Here is a 20,329-nt window from a genome sequence, read left to right as displayed (position 1 = left end):
AAGTGAACAAATAAATAGCTTTTAGTTTCTGTCGGCTGCTATCTAAAGGCACCTATTTTGTGCCTGAGGTACGAAAAAATCTTTTAGTGTTAAAAGTTTTCAAATCGAAAAGTGGGTAAGATTTTTGTAATTGTGTACTAATTGTTGTAAAATATATTCTATTAAAAATACTTTGTGTGATCTTATTTTTACGTTTTAATTAATAAAAATTCAGCTCTTGTAATAACGTACCAATTTTTTATTTTTTTATGTCGTAATTTCTGTAGGAAAATTTTCTTTGATTAGTTTGCCAATAAGGTCTGCTTTTCATGGAGATGTAAGTTTTTTTAAATTCAAAATGGCGGATGTAAAAACTAAATATTAATCAGTTTAGTTAGAAACTTGTAATTTTTCGGTTTTTTTTGGGCGCTGATGACGAATCTGATGTTAGTTTTTCAAAATTCAAAATGGCAGATCCAATATGGCGGATGTAAAAATTAAATATTAACTCTTTGCGGCATACATTACATTACAACACAAATTTAAGAAACAAAAATGCTTGGGGGGATGTTTGTGGTCGTTGATTACGAACCTGAAGTCCTTTTTTCAAAATTCAAAATGGCGGATCCTTTATGGCGGACGAATTTTTAAGAATTGCTCAAAATCGCTAGAAAGTCGTTACTCGTGGGTTTTCGGGGTCGCTGATCACGAATCTGATGTCCTTTTTCCAAAATTCAAAATGGCGGATCCAAAATAGCGGACAAATTTTTTTAAATTGATCGAATTCGCCTGAAAGTAGTTAATTGGGGGTTTTCTGGGTCGCTGATTAAGAATCTGAAACTCGTTTTCTTAAAATCAAAATGGCGAATCCAATATGGTGGATGTAAAAAATTAAATATTAATCAAATTAATTACAAAAACTTGTAATTTTTGGGTTTTTTGAGCCGCTGAAGACTATAATCAAATGTTAGTTTCTAAAAAATTCAAAAATAGAGAAAGAAGTATGAAAATTAATGGAATTCGATTGAAACTTGTTAAATATATCAAAACAAATCAAAGCGAAACGAAAACATACCGCAAATAGAAAAACAACTAAAATAAACAATGCAACCAAAAAAAAGGAATAAATGAATTAAAAAAGAATAAAAAACTGAAAAGCAAACGTTATATAAACAAAGGAAAAACAAATAAAAATAAACGAAACAAAGTAAATAAAAAAAAACTATTCTAAATATTTCCAATTAATTGAATAAGGTAATAATCGGGGAATTCTGACAATTTTGAAAATGGTGAAAAAGTGGAATGTAGTACTGTATAATTTGTATAAAGGAATGTATGAGATTAAATACGAGGTGTATTTTAATATTTTAATATATATTTAATCCAATAAATTTTTAGGAGACATTTTGAATTGTTTTAATTTTTAAATATATTTATGATCGTTAAATAAAATAAAATCAATATTGAATTTTCGAAAGGAAAATTATTGCAGCAGCTGCGTAACCCATTTTCCCGTTGAATGATTGTTCCCTCTCACTAAAATGGCAATCATTCCTCTGTTTACAAGTGGAAATTTTCCATTGGTTTTTCTACCAATTTGTATAGGTAACAGTTCATTTGATTTGGCCATTTCAATTTCAGTTTGAACATCAATTAAAAAAAGGAGCTGCTTAATTTAAACGATATAGCTCAATGAGACGATGGGACGTTCAACCCAAAGGAGAGAGAGAAATTTCATTTGGCAATGAAAAGACTCTTAATTTACGTCCATCAATGTTTACTACTATTTTTTATTTTTTTATTTTTTTGATTTGTATTTTTTTTAAATTTAAAAAGAAATTTCGAATTATTTATTTATTTTAAACATTACACACAAATACATATCTTAATTCAGTTCTATTCAATAAAAAGAACTGAATTTTAACTAAAAATTATAATTTAAAGAAAAAATAGAATTTTTCAGTTTTATTCAATAACTTATAAACAATTATTATTTATTGATAATTTAATTATTTTTTATGTAATTTTCAATTTTTGAATGAATTACTAATTGTGAATTATAAAAATGAGATTCTAATTGAATATTGACTTTGGGGTGAAAATTAAATGAAAGAGGAATTCGATATTGATTAATTCATTATATTGAAATAATCTCGTTTAATTTATCATCCTAATATTTATTTATTTATTTATTTATTTATACACTAGTATTTTTGCATAAATACTGTATTTTACTAAATTATATCGCAAATTCCTGCTCGCAAATTTGCATACAGTTGCAGTGATCGATTTGATATTCCCTCGACACACAATCGAGAGGAAAATAAATATCAACCCCCTCGTTTTAGTTGATAGAAATCTGTTTCTCCGGGAGAAAGGTGATCGTAAAAGTTTCTTTCAATGATACTGAGGGTAAAATACTCTCTCTCTCGCTTTTTTTTACTCCGAGATATCCTCCAGATTTCGATTGGAAAGATACGATAGTTACGAGTCATTTTCCGGTAAACGATTCGGCTATTATTCTATACCTACTCTGCCTGCAGGAGAGTCTTTCCATTTAGTTTAAGAGAGTACAACTAAAAAAAAATTTAATAACTTTACATTACGAGAGTCGATTTCATTAATGCAATTATAATTCGAGATATATTACTTTTTTTGCTCAGAATGTTCAGTTTCAAAATGGCGGATTCAATATGGCGGAAAATAGTTTTCATATTGCGAAAGGACTCCGCATAAAATTGTCTCAATATTTTCTAAATATTGCCGGACAATATTTTATCAGAGCGGACGTAATAAATATAATAAAAATATAAAATATTATAAAAATATAAAATGTTCTTTTAAATTAATCTACGAATATCTTTAATTGTAAAATTATTCGAAAACAGTAATTTCTTTTTTAAATATTGTAAATATTTAAGTATTATTATTTTTCCATAGGAGTTAAGATTTTCAAAAAAAAAATTCAAATTCAAAGATTTTTGAAATTAATCAACTTTAAAAATTTTGTTTTATAATAATTAAAAAGGATCGAATATTTTATATTATAAGAATATTGTTACTGTAAACTTCTTAAAAATTATTTTCATATTCTATTATTATCTAAAATTTAAGCTAAAATTCATTTTCAAATCAATTTTTATTAGAAAATTCTGAAAGAATTCAATTATTTAAATGAAAAAGTAAATTATTTATTATTGAATTTCTCAAAATTTAATTTTTATAAAGAATTTTATTAACAAATTTTTAAATACTTGACAGGGTGGTCAAAAGTTTCAGTTTATCAATTTCTCTGACATTTCCCTGACAAATTTACTGACATTAAAATAATTTTCCCTGACAAATTTCTTTTTACAGGAAAATATGAAAGTTTACGAAAAATGTGTAAAATTTATGAAATTCAATAATTTCTAAAAATTACAACTATAATCCTTTATGAATTTAATTATTTTCTACAATTTTCAACTAAATTTCATCTCTAAATCAATTATTTAAAATAAATTTTCCGAAACTTCCGAAAAATTCGAGAATTAAATTATTTAAATACGAAAATTGGATTTTTTATAATAATTGTAACTGTCCATGTTTTTTTCTTCAGTTTATTAACGTATAGTATTTTCAAAAAAAATAAATAAATAAATAAATAAAATTTTTGAAGAATTTTAATTTTAATTTTAATTTGCTTTATTCGAAGATTATTATTAAATGCTAAATAATTATGATAAAAAATTCTAAGAATTTAAAGATATTTTAAAGCTTTTAAAGATATTTTACTGTAATTTTTCGAAAACAATTTAATTTCTTAAAAGTTTTTGTATTATTTAAAAAAAATTATTTAAAAAAAAACTAATTAATTTCTGTACTTTTAATAAAAATTCCTGACTTTTCCCTCAATTCTCTATGTCAGAATATATGATTATTATAAAATTATAATAATATTAAAACAATAATATATTTCAATTTTCATATTTTATTTTTATAAAAAAAAAAATTTGAATTAAAAATATATTTGTCTTTAAATATTCTGCTATTTAGTAATAAATAATAATTAACGTCGGGTGTTAAATAAATAATTTAAAGAAGTATAATAGAAATTTTTTATATTAAAAAAAAAGTAAAATTATATTTACTATAAAATTTTCTCTGAAATATGCGTTAAATTTAAAGTGTCAACTCAATTTAAAAAGATAACAATGTATAGGTGGATAATATTTATACATAAGAGATTTATTATGTCTCCTGGTGAATATTTCCGGTCCGTTGAACTGATATTATGTTTCCCCGTTGATAAGCTGATTTCAATTTTTATTTCTTATTTTCCTCCACCTCCTGATTATCTTTCATTCACCAAGTGCAAGGCCTCAAGTGAGACAAAAGAAACGTCTCAATCTTCATGAACTTTAAAATTTATGTAAAATAATAATAATAATCAGAAAAAAAATATCACAAATTTTTTCTAATAAATATTTATTTGCACTTACATATTTTTACAGATATAAACGGGCTTAAGAAATGTAAAAAAAAAATTTCAACAAATTTTTACTAATTATTATATTTTTAATTAATATTTTTTGAATTTTGACTCGGAGTGATTGTTAACCTTGAAGTTATATTTATAATATTATTTTTACACTTTACTTTTTATTTTCATTTTATATTATATTTTATAATTTAAAATTAAATTTCTTTAATAAATTTACATTTCTCGTTTGTTATATTTTTAATCATGAAATAAATACAAATAATTTATTTAATATTTATTATTATTATTATTATTATTATTATTATTATTATTATTATTATTATTATTATTATTATTATTATTATTATTATTATTATTATTATTATTATTATTATTATTATTATTATTATTATTATTATTATTATTATTATTATTATTATTATTATTATTATTATTATTATTATTATTATTATTATTATTATTATTATTATCATTATCATTATTAATACTATTATTCATCGGAAATAATGAAAATAAATAATTAATTAATTTTCATAAACAAATATTAATTTTTTTGAATGTTTGTTTTTGTTTTTTGAAAAAGAAAAAAAACTTGCTCACTAAAAATGCAATCAAATAAAGAGACACACAGCTCAAAAGTGTGTCAAAATGAAAATTAGTAAAATTAATTAAAACCTCAAATGTTAATATTCATAGAGTTGGGAAAATATGTATTTAATGAATTTTTCACTATTCTTTCATATTCGAGATTGTGGTAAATTGAAATTAATTAAATTTATAGCGAGTATTTTCACTCAAGTGGAAAATTCGTAGCTTTACTGATTTAATTAATTAATTTTTTTCTCCTCTTTTCTTTTTTTTATATTTTTGTTTAAAATTATTTTGCCCAAAGACAATATATATATATAGAAATAAACTATTTAATTATCAAATTGAAATATAAAATTTAAATTTATGGTTTGTGATTAAATAAAAGAATATTATTATAATAAATAATGTTTATTTTAGAATTCAACAAATAGATTATTACTTGAAATTTTATTTAAATTAAAAATTAATAATTTTATTGAAACAATTTTATTTTTTAACGTTGAAAAATAATTTTTAATTTAAAAATTTTTAGTGAATAAAAAGAACAGAAAAAGAGAAATAGTTTTTTAATATCTAAAATAAGAATATATATTATATTATGTATATATATTTACAAGAAGCATTCAGTAAATCTTGAAGGTTTTAGAGTGAGGGCTTACGCGTAGGACGAGGCAAAAGACGTTTATGAGACTTCTCTTGGACGCCGCGCTTTTTCAAAGCCATTCACTATTTATTACATTCGACGTGAATAAAATACGTCTTGTAGTCGACGCAAATATTTCATTCCATGTCGTCTTGGCATTTCGTAGGTTCTTAGTTAACTATCAAAGCCATACAAGTAATCTAGTTCATGTATACGCTTATGCGAAAAAATAAAAATTATTTTCAAGTTCGCAATTTATATAATTCTCAACTTTAAATTATAAATATTTATATAGTAAGGAAGAAAAATTGATTTCAATCTCTAATGATCAATATCTATCAATTTCGACATTTAATTTAATTTGTTTTTACCTACCGTGAAAAATTAGCGCAATTAGAGACTCATTAATTTTTTTTAAACTTTTTATCTCCTTTTTCAAAAAATTATTATTCTTTTATCTATTATTTATTTTTCTTTCTTGCAGATAACATTTTTCTTCTTTTAAATTAATTAATTTAATTTATTTTTATCTTCCGTGAAAAATTAGCGCAATTACAGGCTCATTAATTTTTTTTCTAATTTTTATCTTTCTTTTAAAATTTTTTTTTTATTTATTATGTATTTTTCTTTCTTGCAGATAAATTTTTTTTTAAATGAATACACAACTACTATAGAATTAATTTTTTAAATGTTTTAGTTTTTATACAAATTTTTTACCAGAAAAATTCTATAAATAATAAAGAAATTCTATTGAAAATGAAAATTTTCCGAAAATATTGATTACTTTCGCGTTGTGATAAAAATTGAACCTGATGAAATTTTGAATTAATTATATTATAAAGAAGATGTGAAACAATTGATCGCTTAAGGGAAAATTTTCCAGTTAATAGGAAGCATGTAAAACTAAATTGACGACGAGCAGAGATTTTGTGGAACGTTAGTTTTGTATGTATATGTAGAGAGAGAGAGAGAAAGAGAGAGAAGCTTCGGTCCCACCTGCGACCAAAAGAGGAGAAGTAAACTGCATTATTAAAGCTCCGCGCAGCTCTTCTCTCTCATTACACTAACCTGAGAAATTTCCCTCGTAAGTTTAGCTTATCTCCATTAGGAGAACTGGAATGGCAGCCCACATTCAACTTTATACATTTGCACATAAAGAGCGCAAGACTGAACGAATGAACGAAAATCTTAAATTAACTGATACATTCCAAAGAGAGATCAAAATTTATCAAAATTTATCGGTAATTTTTCCAAATTCAGACGGAATTTCATTTTAATTTCCAAAAGCTGCAAAGTGTAATTTTGATAGAATTCCGATAACAGACTTCCCACTCGTTAATTAATTTTAAAAAAGTAGCAAAAAGTAGCTTTCAAACTTAAAAAAAAAGTAGTTATCAAAAAATTAAACTTGACGACCAAAAAACTCGTTTAGAAATTTTTATTATTCATGAAAAGAATTGAATTATTACGAAGATGTTTAAAAAAAATTCTATTCAAATTTTTGAGAATAATTGAATGTCTATATGTGGAATTTAATTCAATTTTTTTGAAAACAATTGAATTCCTAAAAAGCATGTTGTAATTGAATTCTTGCGAAAGAATTTATTAAAATATTTTTAAATAATTGAATTTCCAAGAAAAAATTTATTGCTTTTAAAAATAATTAAATTCTTGTAATGAATATTGTTATTTATGAAAATAATTGAATTTTGCAAAGAATTTTATTAAAATGACTCAAAATAATTGAATTTTCGGGAATAATTTTGTTATTTATCTTTAATAATTCAATTCTTTCGAAGAATTATTTATGTAAATGATTGAATTCTTGGTAAGAATTTTATTAAAATCTGAAAGAATAATTGAATTATTAAAAAAAAAATTTAATCAAAATTGTATTTAAAATAATTGATTTCTTTTGAACAATTTTATTAAAATATTTGAAAATAATTTAATTCTTCCAAAGAATTTAAAAAAAAAACATTTTTTAAATATTTGATTCTCTCGAGAAATTGATAGTAAATTTTTAAGAATAATTACATTTTTTGAATAATTCTTATAAAATTGTATTAAAAATAATTGAAATCCTGCCATGAACTTTAATATTTATGAAAATAATTAAATAGTTGCAAAGAATTTTATTGAAATTTTTAAAAATAATTGAATTTCATAAAAGAATATTCTTATTTATAAAGATAATTGAATTTTTGTGAACTATTTTATTAGAATTTTTTTAAATAATTGAATTTCCAAGAAAAAAATTTATTACTTTTAAAAATAATTGAATTCTTGTGATGAATATTGTTATTTATGAAAATAATTGAATTTTGCAAAGAATTTTATTAAAATACCTCAAAATAATTGAATTTTTGTAAATAATTTTGTTATTTATCGACATAATTCAACTATTTCAAAGAATAATTTATGTAAATAATTGAATTCTTAAGAAGAATTTTAAAGTATTAAAATAATTAAAAAATGTATTTGAAATAATTGATTTCTTTCAAACAATTTTATTAAAATATTTGAAAAAAATTGAATTCCATTGAAAAATTCTGATATTTTTGTAAATAATTAAATTTTTCCAAAGAAATTAAAAAATCCTTTTTTTAAATAATTGATTTTTTCGAGGAACTGAAATTAAATTTTTTAAAATAATTAAATTTTTCGATTAATTTCTGTAAAATTGCATTAAAAATAATTGAAATTCGGCGATGAATTTTATTATTTATGAAAATTATTGAATAGTTGCAAAGAATTTTATTAAAATTTTCAAAACTAATTGAATTCCTAAGAAAAATTTTATTAAAATGTTTAAAAAGAATTGAATTTCTGTGAAAATTTTGTTATTTTTGAAAATAATTGAATTCTTTATAAGAACTTTATAAACATTATTTTAAATCATTAATTTTTTCGAAATATAATAAATATTTAAAAAATTTTATTTTAAATAATTGAATTCTTGAGAAAAAATTTATTTGTGAAAAAAATTGAATTTTTCGATTAATTAATTCAAAATAGTATTGAAAATAATTGAAATTCTTGTATTCGAGTTTTAATATTTATGAAAATAATTGAATTTTCGCGAACGATTTTATTAGAATTTTTAAAATAATTGAATTTCAAAGAAAAATTTATTACTTTTAAAAATATTTGAATTTTTGTGATGAATATTGTTGTTTATAAAAATAATTGAATTTTGCAAAAATTTTTATTAAAATGCCTCAAAATAATTGAATTTTCAGGAATAATTTTGTTATTTATCTTTGATAATTGAATTCTTGTGAAGAATTTTATTATAATCTAAAAGAAGAATTGTATTATTTTTAAAAAATGTAATTAAAATTGTGTTTATAATAATTGATTTCTTTCGAACAATTTTATTATAATAGTTGAAAAAAAATTGAATTCCAGTGAAAAATTCTAATATTTTTGTAAATAATTGAATTCTTCAAAAGAATTAAAGAAAAACAGTTTTTTAAATAATTGATTTTTTTAAGGAATTGAAATTAAATTTTTAAGAATAATACATTTTTTGATCAATTACTGTAAAGCTATGTATTAAAAATAATTGAAATCCTTTAATGAATTTTATTATTTATAAAAATAATCCTAGTTGTGAAGAATTTTATTAAAATTTTTAAAACTAATTGAATTAATGTAAAAATTTTATTATTTATAAAAATAATTGAATTATTGCGAAAAAGTTTATAAAGAATTGAATTTTTGTGAAAAATTTTGTTATTTTTGAAAATGAAAATAATTGAATTCTTTATAAGAATTTTATAAACATTGTTTTAAATAATTAATTTTTTCGAAATATAGTAAAATATTATTTCTGCTCTTTATATCTTTCAATTTCATAGGATTTTATTTTCACTTTCATTTTCACTGACATTTTCACTTTGAAATTTTTATTTTCACTATCAATTTCACTTTAATTTTCTCTAATTTCTAATTTTAATAGATTTTTAAACCCCAAATTACATTTTCATTTTGATAGAAATTCTGTTTATAGTTTCATTTTTAATTTCACTTTCATGGAATTTTTATTATTTTTCTCCTTTTTTTTACAGACACTTTCACTTTGCAGTATTTTATTTATTCACTTATATAGAAAAGAAAATACTTCTAACAAGTCAAAGTGTCTGTCAAAGAAGAAAAAAAAAAAATTCCATCATAGTCAAATTAAAAGTGAAAATTTTTACTAAAAAGGTGAAAGTAAAAATAACATTTTGTCAAAGTGAAAGTAAAAATGAAAGTTCAAATAAAAATTTTTCAAAGTGAAAGTGAAAATGAAAATCTTTCAAAGTAAAAGTAGAAATGAAAGTGAAAATGAAAATTGATCAAAATGAATGTGAAAATGAAAGTGAAAATGAAAATCGATCAAAATGAATGTGAAAATGAAAGTGAAAATGAAAATCGATCAAAATGAATGTGAAAATGAAAGTGAAAATGAAAATCGATCAAAATGAATGTGAAAATGAAAGTGAAAATGAAAATCGATCAAAATGAATGTGAAAATGAAAGTGAAAATGAAAATCGATCAAAATGAATGTGAAAATGAAAGTGAAAATGAAAATCGATCAAAATGAATGTGAAAATGAGAGTGAAAATGAAAATCAATCAAAATGAATGTGAAAATGAAAGTGAAAATGAAAGTTGATCAAAATAAATATGAAAATGAAACTGAAAGTAGAAATGAATCGATCCTCAGATTTACAAATTGAACTAAAAAGAAGTTGAATGTTTTTATATATATTCTAATTTCTTCTATAATTTAGCGAATCCAATAAAACGAAGAATACGGTGGCTCCCTTGGAATTCTGTCTAGTTTATTTCAATAATGTTTGTAACAGGTTTTTATTGAATCTCACAGTATGAACATCTCACATGAATGTGTTGCCATTTGTTGGTATATATATATATATATTCATGTTTGCCTCTAGATGCATTTCGTTTATATTTATATATATATATGAATACATGGAAAGTTCTTTGTTCGAAGGCGTACGTAAATGTGCGACTTTTCCTCGTCTTGACGAGACTGGATTCGGTTTATTACTTTTCACGTTATATTATTACGTTTTGCCTCTCGAGAAACGAGCTTTTCGAACGAACCTGAGAAATATATACATATAGTAAAGTCGCTTTCGAAAATTGAATAAATGACAACAAAACGCATGGATCATAATAGTCGTAGAATTCAAATGAGATTTGCGGCTACAACTTTTGCCCGTGGCGCGTGCAAGAAAGAGAGAAATAAAGAGATAGAGAGAAATGTCGTTCAAAATTGTCACTGAAAATTATAATTCATTAGAAGTAATACAACCAGCACCGGGAAGATAAAACCAGTTAAACTTTTATTGTTTTACCGGAATTGTTTTATACGTATAATGAAGTCTCATTTTAACTTTTCGAGTGTGTGTGCGTCTCTCTCTCACTCTCTCTCTCTCTCAAAACTTTTACTGATAAAATAATTAATAAAAAATATTCATTGCGAGAAAATGAAAATATTTCCATAAACTGAGAAAAAAAAACTTGATTCAATAACGCCAAGGCAATTTATTGAATTCAATTTTTTGAAGCAATAATTTCTGAAAAATTATAAATTTAAAATTTACCTTATAAAAAAAATATGAAAAAAATAAAAATTTACCTCATAATTTACAACACTAGAAGCATAATTTTGTCTAACGAAGTATTTAAAATGGTTTGAGAAGTAGGTTTGATTCATTATGATTCAATGGCATTTTTTTCTCTCAATTTTGAAAAATTTTCAAAGGAATAATGGAATTTTCTTTTTTGTTTTAATTTTCTAATTGTAAAAAATTATTTTTCATAAAATTTTGAAAGAATTCTTTCAAAAATTTTATGAGAAAATAATTTTTCATAATTAGAAAATTGAAACAAAAACGAAAATTCTATTATTCCTTTTGAAGATTTTTCTTTGAAACATTTTTCCATTATATAATATTCTATATGGTAAATATAAAATTTCATTTAATATTGGTGAATTATAAAGAAAATTGAGATATTTTTGAACGACATGAAAGTGACAGCTATTCAATGAAATCTATAGCCATTCATGAAAATGAAGCTGAAGAATAATTGATAATAATATAATAATTGATAAAAGCTTACTTAATGAGAATAAATCAATGTGATATTAATTCTTTGCAATATCAGTTTTCCTATCAAATAAAATTTTCATTTTTCTTATATTCCGCAAATGTATGAAAATTATTAATAGTCATATGGAGAAATAATAAATAGAAATTTATAGTTAAACTAGCATGAAAAATTCTACTGTTTGAAATTCTGAGTGATTGTAATAACAAAGTGTAGAATAAAATATCTTTAAAAATGGCACTTTTTTGCCTTGGCAACTATATGGTTAAAAAATATTTTATGATTTAGAAACAAAAATAAAATCATTTTTCCCCATTAAAACAAAATGGTCTCGATATTTAATTTCATACGCATACGATTTATTCATTTTATTTAAAATGGCACTTTTTAAAAAAAGGGCACATTTCCGAAAAATTCGACGCTTGGAAACTGTTTATTGTTTATTTCTAAATTATAAAATAACTTTTCCTCAAGAAAAGAAAATGGTTTTGCAGCTTAATTTCATCCGAATTATTTATTTCATTAAAAAATGGCACTTTTTCGATGAAATAGCCACTTTATGAAAAAAGTCTTATTTCCGAAAAGCTTGGATACTTGGGAACTGTTTATTATTCATCTATTAATTATAATATTCTTTATTAAAAAAAAGAAAAATTTCATTGGAATTATTCGTTTGATTAAAAAATGGCACTTTTTTTGATAAAATGTCCACTTTATGAAAAAAGCTTATTTCCAAAAAACTAGAGTGGTTGGAAACTGTTTATTATTCAATTCTAAATCATAAATAATTTTTCTTCGTGCAAACATGCGAATTATTCATTTTATAAAAAATGGCACTTTTTTTTAAAACAAGAGCTTATTTTCGAAAAACTTGGCTGCTTGGATACTAATTATTTTTTCTCGTGCAAACAAAATAGTCTCGATGCTTAATTTCATATATGCAAATTATTCATTTTATTAAAAATGGCACTTTTTTTTAAAAAAAAAGCTTATTTTCGAAAAACTTGGCTGCGTGGATATTGTTTATTATTCATTTCTAAATCATAAAATAATTTTTCCTTGTAAAAAAAATTGGTCTCAATGTTTAATTTCATACGAATTATTCATTTTATTAAAAAATGGCACTGTTTATAAAAAGGGTTCATTTTCGAAAAACTGGAGTGCTTGGATATTGTTTATTATTCATCTATTGATTATAAAATAAGTTTTTCTCAAAAAAAGTAAATGGTCTCGAAGCTTAATTTTATTCAAATTTTTTAATTTAATTTAAAAATGGCACTTTCTTGACAAACAATGAACATTTAAAAAAACCATCATTTCCGAAAAATTAGAGTCGTTGGAAACTGTTTATCCTTCATTTCTAAATCATAAATTAATTTTTCTCGTTAAAAAAAAATGGTATCGATGCTTAATTTCATACGAATTGTTAATTTTATTAATAATGGCACTTTTTTAAAAAAATGACTCACTTTCGAAAAACTTTGCACTTTTCAAAGCACTTTTCAAAGTGCTTTGAAACTGTTTATTATTCATTTCTAAATCATAGAATAATTTTTTCTGAAGAAAATAAAATGGTCTCGAAGTTTAATTTCATCCGAATTATTCATTTTATTAAGAAATGTCACTTTTCTGATAAAATGTACCCTTTATGAAAAAAAGCTTATTTCCAAAAAACTTGAGTACTTGGGAACAGTTTATTATTCATTTATTAATTATAAAATAAGTTTTTCTTAAAGAAAAAAAAAATGTTCTCGACCCTTAATTTCATTCGAATTATTAAGTTTATTTAAAAATGTCTTCTTGCCAAAGAATGGTCATTTAAAAAAATGTTTATTTTCGAAAAACTATGAAAACTGTTTATTATTCATTTCTAAATCCCATAAAATAATTTTTCCCCAAGAAAATAAAATGGTTTCCATTTTTAATAATTTCACCTGAATTATTCATTTTATTAAAAAATGGCACTTTCTTGATAAAAAGTGCACTTTATTGTTAAAGGGTTTATTTCCTAAAACCTGGGATGCATTGGAAACTTTTTATTATTCATCTAATATTAATTATCAAATAATCTTCTTTCGAGAAAACAAAATGAACTCGATGCTTAATTTGAATTATTAATTTTATTTAAAAATGGCACATTGTGAAAAAATAAATTAATAATTCCAAAGAACTGGGTTTCTTCGATACAGTTTATTATTCATCTATTAATTAATTATAAAATAAGTTTTCCTTGAAAATAGAGAATGATCTCTGAAAGAGTAATTTAATCCGAATTATTGATTTTATTTAAAAATGGCACTTTTTTAAATAAAATTATGCTGAAAATCTAATTATATTCTAGTGGAAAATTAATTATACCAAAATTGTTTTCTGAATTACAAGGGAAATTATCCACAGAATTTGTTATGAAAATTCACCTCTGAAATGATTGTTGTATTTTTGGGAATTATCTACAATTGGTATTTTCTGGAAATTCATGATTGTAATAAATTGGAATTGGAATTATAGTCGAAAATTAATATCGCAAAATTCCGGGAAAGCCATGGAATTTTTCCAGTTGGAATACTAATTGAATTTATTCATTTTTTTCTTGCGAGTAATAAAATAAATGAAGAATTTCTAAAGAAGTGTGGAAAAAAAATAAACAACACTCTACACATATTTAAATGAAAAAAAAGAGCACCATACCCTATGTTCGTAATACGCACGTAAACGAAAAAATTCCTTCTCGTAGGTTTTCTTCTGCATTTCCCCCGGGTATTCCATGTGGTACCATATATATATACAAACACACACCCATATTCATAGAGCACCTCTCCCCGTCTATATAAGTCAGTTTCTTTCCAAACGGTGTTCATATACTCTAGGTGCACGTGTATGTTACTGTGTCTGTGTATTTGTGCGGAAACTAACGTCGGCGGAAAAGAAATGGCTCTGCGAAATAAAATCCAGCTTCTCTTCAATTTCTCCTCTCCTGCAAAATCGCAATGAAGACTATTGCCCCAAAAATTGTTCTCTTATTTTCACTTTCTCTCGCCATGACTCCTATAGTGTAATATTAAAATTTTTTCCTTCTTCTGCAATCCGGTTTGAAAAGAATTTTCTCGAAAGTGTCCTCTGGAGATTCCCTCGGATTTCCGATAGAATTTTAATGGAATTCCCAAGTGGAATTGATATTTTATTTGCTAATTTTTATTTAGATTTAGATTGCAGAATTTCAGTTTGCAAAAAATTTGCAGTTGGAAGTTTGAAAGTATAGTTTGAAATCTGATTGTAGGTATACGATATATAGATATACTTGTTAAAAATTTTGAATCAATTTTGCAATTGGAATTACAGTTACAATTAGAATTCTGATAGCAATTAGCATTTCAGTATCAATTAACATTTCAGTTATGATTATAGTAGCAATTATGTGCCAATTGCAGAACCGATTTTAGTTATTATCACAATTTCATTTGCTATTTTGGTTCTTGTTTTTATGTTTTTAGTTGCAGCACTGATTAATAACAATTCGGAGTCCATTCCGTGTTGCAATTTGCAATTTACAGTTGCGATTGAGTTTCTTATTATAATTTGTATTGTATAGTTGTCCTCTTATTTGCGATTTCGATTATGGTTACTACTTGTAATTCCAGTTGAAACTCCGGTTCAATTAGCAATTAAGATTTAGGATTCCAGCTGCAATTAAGGTTTTAGTTGCAATTACGATTCCAACTGCAATTCTCATTTCAATTGTGATTACTATAAAGAAAATACGTTTTAAATTTTAATTACAATTCTAGTTGCAACTCCGGTTCTAACAGCAATTAGAATCCCAGCTGCAATTCCCTTGTAAATTCTGATAACTATTTCAGTTGCAATTAGGTGCCAACTACAAATCCACTTTTAATTGTAATTACGTTCGTCAGTTGCAATTCCGATAAAAATCATAATTTTAGTCCCAACTTGTTTTTGCAAATTACAATTCTTATTTCAGTTGTAATTATTGCAACTTGCAATTAGGATTCCCATTGCAATTTGCAAAACAATTATTTTTCTGTTTGCGATTCTGATTCTGGTTCAAATTTTATTTGCAACTTCGGTTCCAATATCAATTGAGATTCTTACTGCAATTAGAGTTTTAGTTGCAATTCCGTTTACGATTCTGATTCTTATTTCATTTGCAATTACTGTACCAGGTGCAATAAAGATTCGCATTGTAATTAGGATTGTGGTTATCTTCTTATTTGGGATTTCGATTATAGTTGCAACTCCGGTTCTGGTAGCAATTAGGATTCAAGCTGCAATTCCCTTATCAATTGCGTAATAACTATTTTAGTTGCAATCACGTGTGGATTAGAAATACATTTTCTAATTGTAATTACGGTCATCAGTTGCAGTTCCGGTTCTGCTGAAAATTAAGATTTTCGTCCCAGAAACTATTTCCAAATTACAATTCTTTATTTCAGTTCTAATTACTTGCAATTTGCTCTTAGGACTCCCACTGCAATTTGCAATACAGTTATTTTTCTATTTGCGATTTCGATTCTAGGTCCAATTTGAATTGCAACTTTGGTTCTAATATCAATTGAGATTTTTGCTGATGCAATTAGAGTTTTAGTTACAATTCCGTTTAAGGTTGTGATTCTTATTTCATTTACAATTACTGTGCAGTTGCAATTATGATTCCCATTTGTAATTGAGTTATCTTCTTATTTTGCGATTTCGATTATAGTTGTAATTCCAGTTATAGTTCCATTCATGTTCCCAATTCTATTATAATTGTAATATAATTCCGATTACAATTGCAATTTCGGTGCTAATTATAATTCCGATTTCAGTTGTCATACCGTTACGGTTTGGGTAATGGATAATCGGAAATGAATCCAGAACGTGGGATTTAGAATGCAGAATCCGGAAAGTGGAATTTTTTAATCCGGAATGCTAATTGCGGAATTCGGAATCCGGCATTGATTACGAAATCGACCCCTAGTCACAATACAGATTTCAGTTACAATTCCGGTTTAATTTGCGCTTTCTATTCCACTTGAATTCCCTTATCGGTTGTAATTTCAATTCCTAAAACCAATGAAGATTCCTTTTTCTTCCAAAAAGAATTCCAAGACAACTTTCGTCATTCGCCTTCCAGAAAATCTTTCCAAACTAGAACAGAAGATACAGTTGTGGCGGAAGCAATTGTTTTATTGACAAAAGAAGGCTTTAGATTCTGGTAGCGAAGAAATTCTTCATATTATTTCAATTAACCTTAGCACGCATCTCTTGATGCAATACAGTGATAATCTATTTGCACTTTAGGAAAGTGCCTTACATTGTTTGTGTTTGAATTGTACATAAGAGAATTCATGATGAAGATATAGATTTTGTAGTTTCTAGTTTTGTGGAGATGAAACATGGAATATGGAATAGATGGTAAGGAGCGTGCAGAGTAAAGTCTGTTTATTTCAACTTGAGATACTTGGTGCCTTCTCCTCTCACATTCTACAAGTTCTGGGAATATATACGTCGCGGAAATTTGTCTAACTTGAGAAATGCGAGACGATAATGTTTCGTCAAAGTCTTTGCCGACAAACTCAAAATTATACATTTTCTAACTAAAAATTCCTCAAGTATTTCTAATTTCTAATTAATCTGACATCGTATATGAAATTTGTTAAAATTCAATTTTGTCACCAATTATTCGATTACATTTTTTGTAACGTCTTTTGATGAATTTTGATAACATATATGACACTTTAAGATCAACTAATAAACTTACAACTTGACCCTAAAAATCAAATTTCATTATTGGAATTAGAGACAATTATTCAAAATTATCGCAAAATCATCTAAAGTACTTCAATCCAATATTCAAAATTATCTCTTTGCCAAAAGCATCTGAAGTAGTATTATCAACATTTTAATTCCACTTATCATTAAATAGTTCCACTGTAATTATCATCAAACAGTTACATTCCAATTATTATCGGAACTATTTTCGTTTTAATTACTATCGAACTGTTTTGTTCCTAATTATCACAGTGGTATTCTAATTAATCAGTAAACACATTGATTTCAAAAAAAATGTTTACTTAACAAAATAAAAGCGCAACCAATTATTCTTCAAATTAAAAATCAATATTGAAATAAAATATTTTTGCTGTCGTAAAAATATCCAAATTGATGCTTCCTGGGTTCCTGGAGAAACTTTATGCACAAAAATTATTATCGATTGCTCCATTTGTGGAGAATCAACATTAGCATACATTGCCAATTGAAATAGCTTTAGGTGATTGCGAATATTATTTTCTCGAACTATCCAATAACTAGCGTTACTATTCAATTTTAAATTCAAATTTACACGCCGCGATTAGTAATTACATATTTTGGAAATGTGGAGGTTAATTACTTGAAATTTGAAACTAATTTAAATTGTGACACGATATAATTTTTAAGGAATTAGAGATAAATGGTGTTTTTTTCACAACGCTGATTGTCCTTTAACCTCTTAGACAATTTGAATTTTTAATTTCTAATTTTCTAAATAGGAAACCTCACCTGTTCAATTTTGATGATGTCCACCGTCTGTCACGTGCGGAGGTCATGCGGCATTTTCCCCTCCCTTCCTATTTGAAAGATCTAATGAAACGCCTTCAGTAATTCCCAGGTCACAACGATCACTCGTGTCACTATAAATCAATTTGCAAAATTCAACACTTTCTTTTTACACTCCCATATCACTATTATGACAAGAAACTTCTGTTGACAAATATTTGAATTCAATTTTTCTTAGAAAAATATTTCGAAATTAATTGTTGCGTAGTGCTCCTTTAACCTTCATTACAAACCGCACTAATTGCGTCCAATTACCCTAGAATATTAATTACGGGTTTAATTACCACAAAACGCTGCTCGGGGGTAGGGGGGGTGTTAAACCAGGTGATCCTAAGATATCACAGCGGTAATTAGAAATCGGGGGATTTTTACATCAAAGGTTTGTTTAATCATTTGCTCCTGTTAATTTGGGATCTGAATGTTTTTTTAAAATTGAATTTCGAATTGGCTATTTATTATGGAATTTTGATGATGACTTATTTCTTTCTTTTGATTTTAAAAATTTGAATAGTGGTCTTATTCGATTTTAGACTGATTGTAATTTTAGTTATTCGGTTAGGGTAAGCAAATGACGATCATCTTTGGCTAAATTCTAAAATCCAAATAATTGATAGTTTTCATCATCAGCTGAATTATTGGATAATAATCAAACTATTGGGTCCATCAACCCTTTTTGTGGGTGAATGACCTTAACACGTACACATACACACATTAGAAGCCGATTGTGTTTTTGACTTTTGTTGTGTCAAGTAAAACCTGATGGAAATCTGCTTCACTGGTAAATATAATGATGGTGCACGTTGACAAGAAAGAAAAAGGAGGTGTGGGGGGGGGGGTGAAGGAGGGTGTTGTTTCTCGCGTGATTCCAGCGGGGGTGAAAGAAGAGAACACCCTGCAACGAAGCGGGTTCTCGGAACGACTGAGGCTAGGGTCCTCGTAAAGAGGAGCTACCCCGCGAATGGAATGGCGAAAGAGAGGCAGGAAGAGTGAAAGGATCGCGGTGAAGCGCAGTCGCAAATTTTCATCCTTCTTGTATTACAGCATTAATTATGTCCCATTAAAGAGCTGATAAAATTCCATCACCTACGAAAGGATCGTTCAAAAAAAAAAAACACGTGTACCATGTAAAGAATGTCTACTTTAAAAAAAAAGTTTTATATCCTCCCAGCTTTATGATGCGATGGAAATAATTTCGATTTCATCACTCCCTTGTCGTTTCCCTTTAATGGATAAATAATTCCTTTCCATTTCCTTCCTCCTAAATTTCATAGTTGAAAATATCAGTTGATTAAAGAAAAAAAAGGAAATAATTTTCCCTTGAATTCATGTTTACAGTACTTGAATTCTCCGAGTCACTTAGAGGTGAAAACGAAGCATGAGGAACTTTAAACTGATTCGCTAAGATCGCGCTCAAGGATCTCGTGACTTGAGGCACTTTTAAAATTTTTCAAGGGAATGGGAATATATAGAGAAGGAGAATTTGAGGGAAGTGTAACATCCTTTTATGTCCGATGTTTGGAAAAAAAAATTTATAACACGAGCATCATATAGCGGTCTCTCGATGAAATTCTTCATTTGATCCAAAAAGTTTTTCTCTACTAGTTTTCCACTCTTATCAAGGAAAAGGACTCGTCAACTCGATCGGGACTTTGAAACAATTTTGATATCTCATCTTTCCCAGATGAGAAGAGCACTTTTTCTTTTCCCATCCTTTCACAAAAAATAAAGTCGAAGTAGTAGAGAAAACTCGAGTTGATCGTCGAGCTCGTAAAAAGATTTTTCCTTAAACGTATCGCTGCGGGTACAAACCAATTCACCACCACCCCCCCCCCTCCCTTCCTTCTCTCTCCCCAAAGACTATTTCAAACTTTTAATTGAAACGAACTAGTTTTTGAATCATTTCCCGTGAG

The 20,329-nt window shown here is 25.5% G+C and overlaps 1 protein-coding gene across 1 annotated transcript in view; it reads right to left on the bottom strand.

The window, feature by feature from the left end:
- The window catches only part of LOC122497567, a 422,553-nt gene extending 403,068 nt beyond the window's left edge, over window positions 1-19,485 (bottom strand). Inside the window, exon 1 of the mRNA XM_043604773.1 lies at window positions 18,363-19,485. Coding sequence (XP_043460708.1) covers window positions 18,363-18,409 — 47 coding nt within the window. The 5' untranslated portion in view covers window positions 18,410-19,485. The remainder of the gene's footprint in view (window positions 1-18,362) is intronic.
- Between the last annotated feature and the right edge of the window lie 844 nt (window positions 19,486-20,329).

The sequence above is a fragment of the Leptopilina heterotoma genome, unplaced genomic scaffold (genome assembly GCF_015476425.1).
Source record: "Leptopilina heterotoma isolate Lh14 unplaced genomic scaffold, ASM1547642v1 Lhet_1, whole genome shotgun sequence".
Lineage (NCBI taxonomy): Eukaryota > Metazoa > Arthropoda > Insecta > Hymenoptera > Figitidae > Leptopilina > Leptopilina heterotoma.
The sequence above is the reverse complement of the archived record's forward strand: the minus strand, read 5'-3'. Positions and strand labels throughout refer to the sequence as shown.